The sequence below is a fragment of the Rutilus rutilus genome (assembly GCF_951802725.1).
Source record: "Rutilus rutilus genome assembly, chromosome: 8".
Classification (NCBI taxonomy): domain Eukaryota; kingdom Metazoa; phylum Chordata; class Actinopteri; order Cypriniformes; family Leuciscidae; genus Rutilus; species Rutilus rutilus.
Window position 1 is genome coordinate 47,442,189 of NC_140222.1, and position 17,995 is coordinate 47,460,183.

Consider the following 17,995-nt stretch of genomic DNA (forward strand, 5'->3'; position numbering starts at 1 on the left):
GGGGTAGTTACCAGGTAAGTGTAAGGTAAATTATTTGATAAACCCTCTATAAATGGGTGTAGCAACAACAACTATGTAAGACAAGGTAATTTATTGGAAACTACGTCTTAATTTCAAGATAGTAATAAATAAACATGGACTGTTACCAACATAACCCTAGGATAACTACAAACCTAACTTGAATTAATGGGTAATACTGCAGGTGTTTCTAAAAATAGTCTGCCTACATTCTGAGGAAGTACACAATTAAATCTGAGTTATTACCAACCTAAACAGGTAACAAGTACACAGGACTTTGTTGAGTTGATATTTAACAGTGCTGTTTCCCTTTCAAGGGAACTCCCGTTGCGTCGAAAGCTGACGCTATGGGAACGCTTTGCGTGATGACGTCTTGAAGCACATGTAAAATCAGTCCAATGGTGTGGCGGAACGTCAGAGGCGGGTGACGTCACGTACCAGGAAGCTATAAAAGCCGGCCCGAAACAGAAAACGAAAGCTTTCTGAGTCTTCAGTTGCGCTCTGTGTTGAATCTGTCCTTGTTATTTGGTGTTGTCTGTCTATATTATATATATATATTCAGTATGGCGAGCAAGCAGCAGTTTAGAGTGTGTGTCCATCCCTGCCCGCGTTATTTAACGGGAGGTGATACTCACACTCTTTGTGTTGTTTGTTTGGGTGAGGAGCATGCCCAGTCAGCACTCGAGGGTGGTGACTGTGTGCATTGCGACGCGCTTCCATTGCGCACGCTCCGATCCCGCTTGGCTCGGTTCAATCCCGATCGCGTTCCCCAGGGCTCGGGTCCCGCCGCGGCTGAGGCTCGGCGGCGATCTCAGACCTGGGGTTCGCAAATGGATCTGTCAGTGGATGTTGAGACGGGCTCTGCCTTATCTCAGCATCAATCTGACAGATCCAGTGCCTCTCATCAGGGTGTGGAAGCACGCATTGCGGTTTCTTCCCCCCCGATAGAGGCACCAATACTGCAACTGTCCAGCTCTGAGGAGTTGGATGTTGTGAGTATTGAAGCTGAGTCTGAGGATTCGCCACCTCAGTCTCATGCGTTTGAGGAACTGCTCGATGTTATTACTAGAGCAGTTGACAGACTATCTATTGAGTGGCCAGAGGATAGGCAGGACGTTCGTTCGAAAAGTAAGCTCGACGAACGCTTCCTGCCATCTCGTACACAGCCTCAGCGAAGAAGCCTTCCGTTTTTCCCCGATCTCCACACCGAGGTGTCGAAATCGTGGGGAAAACCGGTTTCATACAGAGTGTATGCACCACAAACATCCCACTATTCTTCCATTCACAAATATAAAGAATATGGTTATGGGGAGATGCCGAAGGTGGAGGAGACGCTTGCGAGCTATCTCTCTCCAGCAACGGCATCTTCCCTGAAAGCTCCTTCACTTCCCTCTAAGCCAGTAAAATTCACATCATCTCTGGTTCATAAATCGTATGCAGCCGCTGGTCAAGCTGCAGCGTGTCTGCATACGATGTCTATTATGCAAGCCTATCAGGCAGAATTATTGGGGGATTTAGAGGAGGGCGGGGGAATTGGTCCTGACACAGTGGCTGAACTACGCAGAGCCACAGATCTGTCTCTCAGGGCCACCAAGGAGACCGCTAAATCAATCGGGCGGTCTATGGCAGCCCTGGTGGCCACTGAGAGGCATCTGTGGCTCAATTTGAGCGATATAAAAGAGAAAGAAAAGCACGTTCTCTTAGATGCTCCGGTTTCCACTGTTGGTTTATTTGGTGATGCAGTAAACAGTGCGGTAGCTAAATCTCAGGAAGCTGCTAAACAGGCAGCTGCATTACAAAAACTTCTCCCCCGCCGTTCTTTCATTGAGGCTGCTGAGCGGGAGCAGCCTCACTCCTCTAAAAAGAGCGCTGAACATCGTGCCACTCAAAAACAGAGTGTGTCCTCTCGTGCTCCCCCACAAAAATCTCGGGGACACGGAGGGCGCTCTCAAACCCAGCAGTCTTCGAGGGGTAAAACGGATCTGCGGACCGTTATTACCGCCAAGAAGGCTGCTGGGAAAAAGTCCTGATGTCTGAGGGCTCAGGACAAATGAGGGTAGTCCCCCCGAAGCAGAGCGGTTAACACCTCTTTTCACGGTGCCCGTCTCTCTTCGGTGCCCTCAGGGGACCGTTCTGCCAACCCTGCCACCTCTGGTGTTACAGGGCGCAGTGGTCTCCGGCGAGCACATATCTCAAGGTCCACCCGGAAACGTAGTGGCCTCGGGATGCCCGCCCCCTCTGAGGAGGGTGCTAGAGCAGTCTGTTTGGTCGTTCCCTGCCGGTGCGCCGTTACAGGGCGACGAACCGACTACTCAACAGCAGGAGAAAAATACGGTGCCGTCTCTCTTCGGTGCCCTCAGGGGACCGTTCTGCCAACCCTGCCGCCTCCGGTGTTACAGGGCGCAGCGGTCTCCGGCGAGCACATATCTCAAGGTCCACCCGGAAACGTAGTGGCCTCGGGATGCCCGCCCCCTCTGAGGAGGGTGCTGGAGCAGTCTGTTTGGTCGTTCCCTGCCGGTGCGCCGTTACAGGGCGACGAACCGACTACTCAACAGCAACAAAATCCAGAAACCAGTCTCGAGAGACTGGTACCTCTAGTAGAATCTTTGACAGCGTGGAAGCTACTGTCAAATGTTTCTCGTTGGGTCCTGCAGACCGTGGAAAAAGGGTATTAGATACAATTCTATTAACGCCCACCGCGGTTTATGGGGGTCCTGCCCACAGTGGTGGGCCCCGAGCAGGTTCTGGTTATGGAACAGGAAGTAAACACTCTGTTAGAGAAAGGGGCCATAGAATATGTACCTCCCTCCAACAGGGAAACCGGGTTTTACAACCGGTACTTCATAGTTCCAAAAAAGGACGGGGGATTGCGTCCCATTTTAGATCTTCGAGTTCTGTACGAGTACATGCAGCTCAAGTTCAAAATGTTAACCTTGAGACAAATCGTGCCACAGATCAGGTCCGAGGACTGGTTTGTCACGATAGACCTCAAGGACGCATATTTCCATCCGTCCGTGTCATTGGAAGTTCCTGAGGTTTGCTTTCGGGGGCAAAGCATACCAATATCGAGTTCTTCCATTCGGCCTGGCTTTATCACCCCGCACTTTCACCAAATGCGTGGATGCAGCTCTGGCGCCTCTGCGCCTCCGGGGTATTCGCATCACGAACTACATCGACGATTGGTTGATTTTAGCTCAGTCGCATTAGATGGCGGTTCAACATCGAGATGTTGTTCTCGCCCATATGAAAGAGTTGGGGTTACGGCTGAACGCCAAGAAGAGTGTGCTTTCTCCATTTTAGAGGACCACTTTTTTAGGCGTGGTTTGGGATTCAGTGTCGATGCAGGCGCGCCTGTCATCGCCACGCTTCGATTCCATCCTGGCAGCTGTGAGAAGTGTAAAGCTAGGCCAGCTACTCACTGTCAAACAGTTCCAGAGACTGTTGGGTCTCATGGCAGCAGCTTCCAACGGGATACCTTTTGGACTGCTGCACATGAGGCCCCTGCAGTGGTGGCTCAGGACCAGAGGGTTTTTCCCCGAGGGGCAACCCATTTCGCACAATCAAGGTCACGCGGTGATGCCTAAGTGCCTTGGTTATGTGGAAGAAACCTTGGTTCCTGTCCCAGGGCCCAGTGCTGGGAGCTCCTTGTCGTCGCAAACTGCTAACGACGGATGCTTCCCTCACGGGTTGGGGAGCGATCCTGAGGGTCGCTCATCTCAAGGTCTGTGGGAAGACCATCATCGTTCCTGGCATTCTATAGCCTAGAGATGTTAGCTGTCTTCCGGGCTCTGAGGAGCTTTATCACAGGTCTCAGGGGACACCATGTGTACTACATACGGACAACACGTCGGTAGTCGTCTATATCAAGGGGGTTTGCGCTGGCATGCCATATCCTCTTGTGGTCCCAGGGGAAGTTGCTGTCACTCAAGGCAGCCTACATCCCCGGGGTCCAGAATATAGGAGCAGACACTCTGTCGAGACAGGGGCCGAGGCCCGGGGAATGGTGGCTCCACCCCCGAGGTGGTGGAGCTGATATGGAAATTATAAGTGGATCTGTTTGCGTCTCGAGAGACGTCTCACTGTCCACTTTGGTTCTCCTTCACGCATCCAGCTCCTCTGGGACTGGATGCTATGGTACAGACGTGGCCGAGGCTACGTCTGTACGCCTTTCTCCCAGTTGCTCTGCTCCCGGGAGTTCTGGAAAGAGTTCGCAGGGACCGGGTTTGCCTGCTTTTTATAGCCCCGCGCTGGCCGGGCAGAGTATGGTTTCCCGATATTGTGTCCCTCCTCGACGGGCATCCTCTGGAGTTACCCGTCAGGAGGGACCTTCTGTCCCAGGCAGAGGGCTCGATATTTCACCCTCGGCCAGAACTGTGGAACCTGTGGGCTTGGCCTCTGAGGGGGCCCAGCTCATAGAGTCAGGTCTCTCAACCGAGGTTGTTGAGACCATTCTACAGTCCAGAGCTCCCTCCACGAGGAAACTTTATGCCCTGAAATGGAGAGTATTCACTTCTTGGTGTAGTGACCGTCGGTTGGACCCAGTCCACTGCCCAATTGGTACAGTGCTGGAGTTCCTGCAGGAACGGTTCACTGCAGGTCTGACCCCGTCCACTTTAAAGGTCTATGTGGCGGCCATAGGTGCTTACCACAGTCCTTTGGGTGGAATGTCTGTGGGGAAAGACCCCTTGGTATCTCGTTTCCTTCGTGGCACTTGGAGGTCCTCCTCCCTTTCGAAATCGGACCAGGAGGCGAATAATTTGCTTTGCCCTGTTCGGGCGTTAGACGCGTATGTCCACAGAGCTGCCCTGTGGCGTAAAAGTGACTTTTGCTCCCCTAACAAGGGAGGTCCAGTGTCTAAGCAAAGGATGAGCAAGTGGGTGGTTGAGACTATCTCACTGGCTTATGAGGCGGCTGGACAGCCTTCTCCTTTGGCTGTCCGGTCGCTCTCTACTAGGAGTATGGCGGCCTCTAAGGCCCTTATATCAGGAGTATCGTTACAGGACGTCTGTGATGCGGCAGGCTGGTCCTCACCGCACACCTTCGTCAGGTTCTACTCTCTGGATTTAGACTCTACTCTAGGGTCTCATGTTTTGACTTCTTAGTGCTGCTCACATGATTACACACAGGACAGACATTTGTAGCTATGGAGGCGTTGGTATAGACGTTCCCATAGCGTCAGCTTTCGACGCAACGGGAGTTCCCTTGTAACGAGCGTTGCGTCGCCTTGCCATATCTCCTTCATGCCTGTCAGCGCGACTTCAGACTTTACGAAGCTTTCGTTTTCTGTTTCGGGCCGGCTTTTATAGCTTCCTGGTACATGACGTCGTCACCCGCCTCTGACGTTCCGCCACACCATTGGACTGATTTTACATGTGCTTCAAGACGTCATCACGCAAAGCGTTCCCATAGCGTCAGCTTTCGATGCAGTCGTAACCGAGGCGTTTTTTCCCCCTGGTAGTTTCTCTGTAATTGCATACTAATCACCTTAAGTAATTACACACTAAAATACTATAATTTACCATATGCTTACCAGGTAAATACTTAGTAGTTTCTCTGCATTTACATACTTGTTACCTGTGGTAATTACCAATAACCAACTATAACTTACCATATATTTACCAGGTAAATACCTAGTAATTAGGGGACTGTAAAAGGAAGGGTTACCAAAAAAAGATTATGAAAAGATATAAATGAACCTCATGTCCAACCTGTTTTATTGTATTACTCGATACAAAATCTATAGAAATGTAAATTAGTCTTAATCAGTTACAATAAATATACTAGTGTATATAAGAACTGTATTGCTTTCAGCGAGATGCAGTCTTTAAATCTTTAGATTATTCTCCCCACTCTCTCTCCCAACTGCATTCTTGTTCATCTGTACTGTGCTATCAATTTAAAAATGCCAAATAATAATATTTATACATATAGCTGCAATCCATAATTATAGAGCCAAGCACTTAAATGACATCCTTAAAGTTGTATTCTTGTTTTACATGTATTATTATATAACTGTATACATTTGTATTCTTTAATACAGTGAAAATGAATACAAAGAGGAGCTGAAACAAACAAGGTAATATAAACTGAAGTATTTTACAACATTACTAAAAGTGTGTTATAATCATATGTGTTATGTGTTGTATACATATTTGTGCACCAAGTAATGAATAAATGATTTAAACTCATAGTTCAGTGTATTGTAGACCTTGATACTACTTATAAAAGTGCATAAAAATCATATTCACAACATGTTTTTCTGCAAATACAAAAATGACAGTTTTCTCAGTTAAAATCACAAAATAATGTATTTTTATTTGGTGTATTATTATATGTTATATTTTAATTTCTAGAGATGAACTTAAACAATACAAGAAGAATTTTGAGCACTTCCAAGCAAGGTATAGTATTATAGAATATATCATTATTTTCAAGAGACCTTAACAATTGTTTTACAATGAAAAAAATCTACAGAAATGCAAATTAGTCTTAATCAGTTACAATAAATTAATAAATAAAGATATACATACTCACCAGTCATGTAATTAGGTACACCTTGCTAGTACCAGGTTGGACCCATTTTGCCTTCAGTATTATGCCTTAATTTTAACAAGGTACTGGAAACATTTCTTGCCACATGTCAGAGCTGTCACAGTCATCGGCTGCTCTTACTAGTGTATATAAGAACTGTATTGCTTTCAGCGAGATGCAGTCCTAAATCTTTAGATTATTCTCCCCACTCTCTCTCCCAACTGCATTCTTGTTCATCTGTACTGTGCTATCAATTTAAAAATGCCAAATAATAATATTTATACATATAGCTGCAATCCATAATTATAGAGCCAAGCACTTAAATGACATCCTTAAAGTTGTATTCTTGTTTTACATGTATTATTATATAACTGTATACATTTGTATTCTTTAATACAGTGAAAATGAATACAAAGAGGAGCTGAAACAAACAAGGTAATATAAACTGAAGTATTTTACAACATTACTAAAAGTGTGTTATAATCATATGTGTTATGTGTTGTATACATATTTGTGCACCAAGTAATGAATAAATGATTTAAACTCATAGTTCAGTGTATTGTAGACCTTGATACTACTTATAAAAGTGCATATAAATCATCTTCACAACCTGTTTTTCTGCAAATACAAAAATAACAGTTTTATCAGTTAAAATCACAAAATAATGTATTTTTATTTGGTGTATTATTATTTGTTATATTTTAATTTCTAGAGATGAACTTAAACAATACAAGAAGAATTTTGAGCACTTCCAAGCAAGGTATAGTATTATAGAATATATTATTATTTTCAAGAGACCTTAACAATTGTTTTACAATGAAAAAAATCTACAGAAATGCAAATTAGTCTTAATCAGTTACAATAAATTAATAAATAACGATATACATACTCATCAGTCATGTAATTAGGTACACCTTGCTAGTACCAGGTTGGACCCCTTTTGCCTTCAGTATTATGCCTTAATTTTAACAAGGTACTGGAAACATTTCTTGCCACATGTCAGAGCTGTCACAGTCATCGATTGCACTTACTAGTGTATATAAGAACGTCTCGGTTACAAATGTAAACCTCGTTCCATGAAGGAGGGAATGGAGACTTAGTCGATCGTACCGACTGATGGGATCACGCCAGGGAGCCAGATATCTTTGATATAGTATACAAATCAAGCCAAATGAGCTTTGGCAGGTGCACAATCCACACCCTGCCCTGCAGCGCGGGTATAACAGGCAAGTGGATGCACCCACCATTCATTTTTTTTGCTGAGGAGCCGAGCGGAACCCAGGCCAGCGGTGGTCCAGTAATAGTGGCAAGGGGACTAAGTCTCCGTTCAGAGGGTTACATTGGTAACCAAGACGTTCCCTTTCAGTCGGGTAACATTCGACTTAGTTGATCGTACCGACTGATGGGATCCTCTAACACGCCACTATTACTGCCACCTTCCAGTGCCCAGAAGAAAGCCTCCTAATCTTTTCGCAGCAGTTCTGGGGTGAAGAAGATAGGGCTAAATCTTACGTAGCAAGCCGACATGAGTGTGCTTGACTCAAGGGTGCCCTGTATTTGAAGAGAGCACCTGAGAAGCTACTGGCTCAACACGTAAGCAGCTCTACAAACATCTGCCAGCGAGGCACCCTGCGCCAGCGCCCAGGAAGCAGCAACACTCCAGGTGGAGTGGGCATGCAACCCTGGGGGACAAGGTACACCTTGGGTATCGTACGCAGAGATGATGGCATCCACTATCCAGTGGGCCAGCCTTTGCTTAGAGACTGCCTTCCCTTTCTGCAGGCCTCCGAAACAGATGAAGAGCTGATCTGAGGTTCTAAAGCTTTGCGTTCTGTCCAGATAAGTCCGTAAGGCATGGACTGGACAGAGAAAAGCTAGGGTTGAGTCTGCCTCCTCCAGGGGCAGCGCTTGCAAGTTCACCACTTGATCTCGAAAGGGAGTAGTGGGAACTTTCGGCACATATCCAGGCCGAGGTCTCAGTGTCACCTGAGGGTCAGCCGGCCTGAATTCCAGACACGATTCGTCTACCGAGAAAGTGTGCAGGTCCCCTACCCTCTTGATAGAAGCCAGTGCAAGCAAGAGAAATGTCTTGAGAGACAGAATTTTTAACTCCACTGTCCGTAGGGGCTCAAAGGGAGGTCTCTGAAGTGCTGTTAACCCTCTGAGGTCGGCAAACGCGCCCCCGCGTTTTGCTGGATTTTTTTCACATAGCAGCAACATAAACTTAAAAAAGTCCGTCATTTACGGTCATATTAATAAAATAAATACATGATTATAAACTATAGAGGGTCTTCTTTTTTTTGTGTACACTCACATTAACATCAAAACCTTGTTTTTATTTTTAATTAAATAAAATAAACAGGGTGCGCTTTCAGCTCACACAAATCTTTCTGAAACAAGTCTGGAAAATGAACTGAAACTCAGCTAATACTTATCACACAACCATGAAACATGCGTCTAAAGAAAGCTTTAAATTTCTACTTTTAAATAAAACAATTCACATTCAAAACAAATATTCTCCTGCAATGTAATCTGTAAGAAACTAAAGAGAAGTACAGTTTCTCCCGTCTCACCTAATTATCGGTAATGAGTTCACACCCACTCGCAGAGCGCGCTATTCATAAGATAATGAGCTGAGGTGATCTATGCAAAATAAGGTAAACGCCCCCTGAAATGCCTTAAAACCAGCAAGTTTCATTTATTCACTTTCCTGCGCTGTTGGAAGATGACACGAGTTCAAATTTTGCTCAGAAGAAGAGCAGGACTCTGACGACGAACGTTTGTATTTTGAGCGACGAACGTTGAGCGACTTGATCCAGCCGTGGATAATATTTCGGGTAAGTCTTTTTAAATTTACTTGCATTAGTTGACACATGTTCGCATTTATGAGGAAAAAACAATATTACGTGACAGTTCTCCATTATGGACGCGAGCGCTCTGAAGCAGCACTAAAAGACTTTCAAACTTTCACAGAGACTTCAAAACAGAAAGCACAAATCCATTCTTTAAAACGAATTTCGTTTTGTTTTAATTGTATCTTAATTTTAATATTATTTTCATTAACAAATTTCCTGGATTTAATACATAAAAAGTAAAAAGGCTAGCAATCAGCGCGTCCTCCTCTGATTGCTGTGTTCTGACTGAAAAAGTGCGTGCAGAAGCACATGCGCAAAACGTAGGTTTGTAAAATGTCCTTTTTTTCAAAATGATATATGATAAAATAAAAATAATTCATTTATCATTTTACAAAATGGTTTTGCGCATGTGCTTCTGCGCGCACTATTTCGAATTTACGTAACGTTTTTGACGACACGGGACCATGGGCTGGGCCACTCGGAGGTTGCTTCCGGGAATAGTAGGCTACTGCCCTACAGTATTAAAAGTCGCATATAATTTATAACATATTATTGTTTATAAGGTTATAGTGTGCGTTATTTGTTTTCTCTTTAACTTCTTTCAGCTCTTTTCATGTTTGGGGGGTCGGATTGTACAAGTTACTTTTGTTTATCGCTCACAATTGCTTTGTTTATAACAGACTGATTATTTTTTTTTATTTTGGTCACATTTGATTTGCTTAGAGCAAATTTAGAACATTATGTTCCTCCACATAGAGGAATTACAATAAAACAGATTGAAAAACAAAACCTCCTCTACTTCTTTTGTTCAGGCTGCGATGGGCCATTAGTCATTGGGGGGGTGTCTATGTCACACCCCTGGTCTGAATCTCATTAATATTTATAGCCATTACCACTCCCATGCATAAACCTCTTCTGACAAAAAAACTGTTTTACAACGTTTAAATCAATGTATTGTTTTATGAGAACGATTAGGCAGGATGATTTTCACATCATTTTGAAGAAAAAATCCTAGGCAACAACATCCATTTGTCAAAAGTCTTGTGGACACATATTTACTATATGTTATGTGGTTTTATTTCAGCAACTTTCATTTTTATTTTTTCAAATAACCACGCATAAACATTATTCTCTAAAAAACACAAAGATTTACAAGCATGTTGATCAGATATGATGGTAGCCCTGTTTGTGCTTTATAGAGTGAATTTACACCTTTGCCATTAACATGTTTATAAATAACTGAAAAAACAACAAATGTCAGAGCATGTCAGAACACCTCCAGGGCCCAGAAAACCCCTCAGACTCCAGAGGGTTAACACCAGAGATAGGTCCCAAGAGGGTATGGAAGAGATGCGAGGAGGGTTCAACCTTCCTGCTCCCTTAAGGAACCTGACGATTAGATTGTGCTTCCCCAGGGATTTCTCACCAACTGCATCGTGATGTGCTGCGATATAGAGGCAACATACACTTTGAGGGTGGAGGGAGACAGCCCTCGCTCCAACCCCTCTTGCAGGAAAGAAAGCACCGATCCGACCGAACAGACTCAGGGGTTTTCTCCGTAAGAAGAACACCAATCGACGAACAGATTCCACCTCGATGCATAAGTCAGTCTCGTGGAGGGGGTTCTAGCAGAGGAGATAGTGTCTACGACAGCCAGTTGACCCAATAGACTGATATGACCCAATAGACTGATAGACCCAATAGACTGATATGTTGGAGCAGCAAGTCTCTGTGTTCACACAACTGTTCCCGCGACTGAGCCAGTATCAGCCAGTCGTCAAGGTAGTTGAGGACACGAACGCCCTGTTCTCTCAAGGGAGAAATGGACAACTCTGCGAGCTTCGTAAAGACGCGGGGGGACAGAGACAGTCCAAAGGCTATGACTTTGTACTGATACGCCCGACCCTCGAACGTGAACCTCAGGAATGGCCTGTGTCGCGGCAGGATGGAGATGTGAAAGTACGCGTCCTTCAGGTCTACCGCTGCAAACAAATCTCCTGGACAGACACATCTATATATGTCCTTGAGTACTATCATCTTGAACGTGAGCTTGTAAAGGGCCCGATTCAAGATGCGTAGGTCCAAGATTGGTCTTAATCCGCCTTCTTTCTTTGGCACAATGAAGTAAGGGATGTAAATCCCTCGCTTAATGTCGGCTACAGACACCGGTTTTATTGAATCCTTTGCCAGTAGGACAGCAATGTCCGCACGCAAGATTGGGGCAGATCTGCTCTTCACAACCGTGGAGCGAACGCCAGCAAATCTGGGTGGGTGCCGGTGGAACTGAATCATGTAGCCACGTGCAATGGTGCTCAGGAGCCAGCTGGACGGTCTGCAGAGGTCTTTCCAGGCTTGCAGAAACCGTACCAGGGGGGCTCGTGGCACCACTGATGTACCAGGAGGAGGGCAGCGAAGTGGAGGGCAGGGACCCAACCCGGAGGGCCCTAAGGCAGTCCGGAGGGGGTCTGTGTACGTATCACACGAACCTGCCTCCACTTGGTGGCATTGAGTACGGGAGGAGACAAACCTGGGTCCTTGAACCGTACTCGTCTGTCAACTGGCGACACAAGAGGGAATTGAGACAGGCCAGACTGATCTGGGGTGTCTGATAATCTGAACCTCTTGAAACCCAGGGTTGAGAATTTCTGTGCCTTTGGCGATTCGGAAACAACTGTACTCCAGAGAGACAATGGTGAAACAACAACCACCAGAGAAACTTTCGTCCCCAACCCTGTTTGGCCTGTATCAGGGACGCTTATTACTCTTGCCTCCTGGACTGGCAAGATCTGACACAGGCTGGGCAGCCTGCCTATGGCTAGCTCTATGCTGAGGCCCGAGCTGTGGCGGGGGCCTAACAGGCTGAGCAGCCTTAGGGGGCGCCCTCGGCGACATGCTGGTGGAGTGACTGCTAGCGTAGACGGGGTGAGAAGCTCAGCAGGCCGTCGCGGCAGGGTGTGACGGGCTTCCTCCACCTGCGACTGAGCTACAGAAGGGTGTTGAGCATCACCCACTGTAGCGTCGCCGAACAACCCCGTCTGGGAAATTGGGGAGTCCAGGATCCGAACCTTGTCCGCATCCTCCATATCAACCAGACCGAGCCAATGATCGCGCTGCTGAACCACCAGAGTGGACATTGCCAGACCGATCGCGCAGGTTGCCACACTTGTGCTCCAAAGAGCCAAGTCAGTTGCCTTACAGAGCTCACCCATGAGCTGACAGTCTGGCCTACCCTTTTGCACGTCCTGGAATGTTTTAGCCTGAAAAAGCTGTAACAAGGCCAAGGCGTGCATAGAGGCGGCGGCGGCTTGTCCACAGGCTCCATAAGCCGCGTCTGACAAAGCAGACAATGACTCCAGAGCCTGTGAGGGGAAACACAGTTCTCCAGAGCTGGATGTAGCGGCCGCCGGACACAGGTGTGCCAGAACAGACCGCTCCACCGCGCGCCGCACTCAAGGGTAGCGAGGGGGGAGGAGCCATCCTGGTCACTTAAGGCAGTAAAGGGTGCCTTCCATGACAGATTCAGAAGCTCGCGATCACCGCTGCCACACACTGTAACGTCAGCACTGGGAGAGCTTCCAACAGAAGTGCTGACACACACAGGCTTGTTATTAAAGTACACTTTCAGAGATATCAACGTAACAACCGATCGGCTCCGAAGCGAAAAGAATGAATGGTGGGTGCATCCACTTCCCTGTTATACCCACAGTGCAGGGTGGGGCGTGGATTGCGCACCTGCCAAAGCTCATTTGGCTTGATTTGTATACTATATCGAAGACATCTGGCTCCCTGGCGTGATCCCAACAGACTAAGTCGAACGTTACCCGACTGAAAGGGAACTGTATTGCTTTCAGAGAGATGCAGGCCTAAATCTTTAGATTATTCTCCCCACTCTCTCTCCCAACTGCATTCTTGTTCATCTGTACTGTGCTATCAATTTAAAAATGCCAAATAATAATATTTATACATATAACAGCAATCCACAATTATAGAACCAAGAACTTAAATGACATCCTTAAAGTCTTGTTTTACATATATTATTATTATTATTTGTTATATTTTCATTTCTAGAGATGAACAATACAAGAAGAATTCTGAGCTCTTCCGAGCAAGGTATAGTATTATAGAATATATTATTATTTTCAAGAGACCTTAACAATTGTTTTACAAAAAAAAAATCTACAGAAATGCAAATTAGTCTTAATCAGTTACAATAAATTAATAAATTGTAGCGTGGCCACATAAGGGGAAGTATATTTATAGTAGATCGACTAAAAAGTGTGATTGGTTGATCGTTTTATTTTAAATGCTTTCTCCTTTGTTTGTATTGCTCCCTAATGTGTATATGTGTTGTTGTGCTGCATTTCCCGTCTCGCGAGATGCGTTCCGAGCGAGACGTGTTGTCACGTGATTACACGTCACCCAAACAGGAACTGGGAGGGTGTTTTTAAATATATAGGACCGGCATACCGGCGTTCGGGAGCGCGCCCATTCATTCACAATACGGACACAATCGTAGTGGATTACCTGTATTTTTTGCCTGGCTGTTTTTGGAGTGTGGACTGGATGCTTGGCAGTGAAAGGAGTGGAGGTTGATAGGGAAAAGACTCTTGCTGTTTACTGATACTGGTATTCCCCATTTTGCTGACATCACTGCCCCTTTGAATCACCTAAAAAAGAAGGGAGTAAAATGGGACTGGAATTCTGAGTGTCAAACAAGCTTTAATACCATCAAACAAGTGCTACAAGACCCTCCGGTATTGATGCAGCCTGACCTCAACCAATCTTTTTAGGTGCATACGGATGCCAGTGATGTAGGTTTAGGAGCCATTCTCACCCAACAAACACAAGAAGGGGAAAGAGTAATAGCTTATGCATCTAGGACCTTAAGAGGAGCAGAACTAAATTACTCTACCTCTGAAAAAGAGTGTTTGGCGGTGGTCTGGGCAGTGGAAAAATGGAGGCATTACCTTGAAGGGAGTCAGTTTGATATTTACAGCGATCATGCTGCTTTAACTTGGGCCTTCAATAGTCCCAAAACTTCCTCACGACTAACCCGATGGACTCTTAGGTTGCAGCAATTCAACTTCCAAGTACACCATAGGAAAGGATGTCTCAACCTAGGTCCAGATGCCTTGTCTAGAGTCAGTGAACCTGAGGAGAGAGAAGAGGCTTATTGTATGACCATAACAACGACGAGGTGCTCATCAGACATACCGCACACACTAGCAGAAATTTCACTAGCACAAAGTACTGACAGCACTGTTGCTCACCTGAAGTCAGACCCCAAAGTCAGAAAGGTACAAGACCAACAGATTACCTTCGAGGTCCAACAGGGGGTGTTGTATCGTCGGGTACCGGTAAAGAACAACGGAGACACATTCCTATTGGTTGTTCCTCAGGTATTAATTCCGGGCTTTCTACACTACTTTCATGACAACCCCCTAGGAGGACATCTGGGTCGACTTAAAACGCTATTGAGGCTATTGGAGGTGGCTTGGTGGCCCACTGTCCGCAAAGACGTCTGGCAGTACGTCAAGGAATGCAGTATCTGTCAAAAGTATAAACATGACAACACTAAACCCAGTGGCTTTTTACAGCATACCCAAGTGACAGAACCAGGGCATACATTAGGCATGGATTTGATGGGACCTTTCCCCAGCAGTAAGAAACAGCACACATACCTCCTAGTGATTGTAGATTACTACACCAAATGGGTAGAGATGTTCCCCCTTAGGGATAGCAAGACACAGAAGATTGTTAAAATTCTAAGGGAAGAAGTTTTTACTCATTGGGGGGTTCCCAAAAACCTGATATCAGACAGGGGAGCACAATTCACCTCCCACATACTGGCTGAGTTATGCAAGACCTGGGGAAGTATCCAAAAACTCACCACCAGTTATCACCCTCAGACAAACCTGACAGAGAGGATAAACCGGACATTAAAAACTATGATTGCATCATATGTGGGACAATACCATCAAGCCTGGGACCAGTAGTTACCTGAGTTAAGATTTACTATTAATACTGCACACCAAGAAACCACCGGTAGAACACCGGCAGAGTTGATGCTTGGCAGACAGCTTCTCGGACCGCTGGAGAGGTTAATCCTCAAACCCCCCACACCAGCGTGGCCACATAAGGGGAAGTATATTTATAGTAGATCGACTAAAAAGTGTGATTGGTTGATCGTTTTATTTTAAATGCTTTCTCCTTTGTCTGTATTTCTCCCTAATGTGTATATGTGTTGTTGTGCTGCATTTCCCGTCTCGCGAGATGCGTTCCGAGCGAGACGGGTTGTCACGTGATTACACGTCACCCAAACAGGAACTGAGAGGGTGTTTTTAAATATATAGGACCGGCATACCGGCGATCGGGAGCGCGCCCATTCATTCATAATACGGACACAGTCTTAGTGGATTACCTGTATTTTTTGCCTGGCTGTTTTTGGAGTGTGGACTGCCTATCCTTTGTGGAGTATATCCTTTCTTTGGAGTGTGGATTATTCATCCGGGGGACTTTAAACAGCTGGAGACACCACAGATTCTGCTCACGGATTTACCAGCCTTGCCGGTGAGGCTGATCTGACTTTGTAAATAGTACACGCTGGACTGAGAGACTTGTACACACACACACACACACACACACACATGCCTTCAGTATTATGCCTTAATTCTTCATGATATATATTTAACAAGGTACTGGAAACATTTCTTGCCACATGTCAGAGCTGTCACAGTCATCGGCTGCTCTTACTAGTGTATATAAGAACTGTATTGCTTTCAGCGAGATGCAGTCCTAAATCTTTAGATTATTCTCCCCACTCTCTCTCCCAACTGCATTATTGTTCATCTGTACTGTGCTATCAATTTAAAAATGCCAAATAATAATATTTATACATATAGCCGCAATCCACAATTATAGAACCAAGCAACATAAATTACATCCTTAAAGTTGTATTCTCGTTTTACATCTATTATTATACATTTTGTATTATTTTAATACAGAGAAAATCGATACAAAGAGGAGCTGAAAAAAACAAGGTAATATAAACTGAAGTCATTTATAACATTACTAAAAGTGTGTTATAATCATATGTGTTATGTTTTGTATACATATTTGTGCACCAAGTAATGAATAAATGATTTAAACTCATAGTTCAGTGTATTGTAGACCTGGATACTACTTATAAAAGTGCATATAAATCATCTTCACAACCTGTTTTTCTGCAAATACAAAAATAACAGTTTTCTCAGTTAAAATCACAAAATAATGTATTTTTATTTGGTGTATTATTATTTGTTATATTTTAATTTCTAGAGATGAACTTGAACAATACAAGAAGAATTCTGAGCTCTTCCGAGCAAGGTATAGTATTATAGAATATATTATTATTTTCAAGAGACCTTAACATTAGTTTTATAATTTCAAAACTCTACAGAAATGCAAATTAGCCTTAATCAATTACAATTAATTAATAAATAATGACATACATACTCATCATGTAATTAGGTACACTTTGCTAGTACCAGGTTGGACCCCTTTTGTCTTCAGTATTATGCCTTAATTTTAACAAGGTACTGGAAACATTTCTTGCCACATGTCAGAGCTGTCACAGTCATCGATTACACTTACTAGTGTATAGCATGTGCCGGTATCAAATTTTCATGCTGCGATTAATTGATTGAGCTTTTATCACGGTATACGGTATTATCACGATATTTTAATTGCTCAAGAGAAACGGATGGATTGGGGGTGATGTAGAAAAAAAACAACTTGCATCACAATAGGTGTAATTGTGATTGTCAAAACATTTGGTAACTAAACTGAATTTTACACAATTTTCACGATTTCAATTCGATTCTTATGATTTGATTTCAATCTTGATTCAATATTGACTCTTTGGATAAATATTAGGTAGGCTACAGTAGATAGCCTACATGTTAATTTTTCTCAAGAAATAATAAATCTCACATAATGCTGTAAACATACAGAGAGCCCTGTCAGCTGGTATTATTAAAGGTTAAAAATTAACAAATTAAATTAAATATAATTTGGTTTCCATTATAATAACAATTATGACACAAGTAAAAATATAATACAAATGTAATATAGTGCACATATTTAGCAAAATACTCCTATTTTTTTCTAGTCAACTAACGTGTTGGTCATTGAATGGCTTTCCTGAGGTAAATGTAACGTTCTGTGAAATAATTGTTCACCTGCAGTTTTATTGACCTCTTTCCGTGGTTGAAAAACACTGATTGATCGATATTATGTATGAGGCATAAATACATTTCGGTAAGTTGTACTGTATCTTTAAATAAAAAGTAACAGATGATAGGTTTACTTGAACTGAGGTGCTACAGCGATCGGTCACGTCACATTTACAAGCGCCAAAACGGTATTTATTGCCTGAATTTCATAATAAAATGGATAGAACCTGAGAGCTGAGATTTTTTATTATATCAAAAGTAACCTGCTCTGTCTAGTCTGTCGGGTGTCAGTGTCCTCTTTGCTCCATGATTTAGGTAACCCTAACCCTAAAGGTACGTAGCAAGCCGACATGAGTGTGCTTGACTCAAGGGTGCCCT

At 44.2% G+C, this 17,995-nt stretch overlaps 1 protein-coding gene across 1 annotated transcript in view; it reads left to right on the plus strand.

Moving 5' to 3' along the window:
- The window catches only part of LOC311295562 (uncharacterized protein), a 157,560-nt gene that overhangs the window by 29,990 nt on the left and 109,575 nt on the right, over positions 1-17,995 (plus strand). The window contains exons 3-9 of the mRNA XM_084417035.1: positions 6,059-6,094; positions 6,372-6,419; positions 6,949-6,984; positions 7,262-7,309; positions 13,473-13,514; positions 16,409-16,444; positions 16,722-16,769. Of these exons, the coding sequence (XP_084273161.1) occupies positions 6,059-6,094; positions 6,372-6,419; positions 6,949-6,984; positions 7,262-7,309; positions 13,473-13,514; positions 16,409-16,444; positions 16,722-16,769 (294 nt within the window). The remainder of the gene's footprint in view (positions 1-6,058; positions 6,095-6,371; positions 6,420-6,948; positions 6,985-7,261; positions 7,310-13,472; positions 13,515-16,408; positions 16,445-16,721; positions 16,770-17,995) is intronic.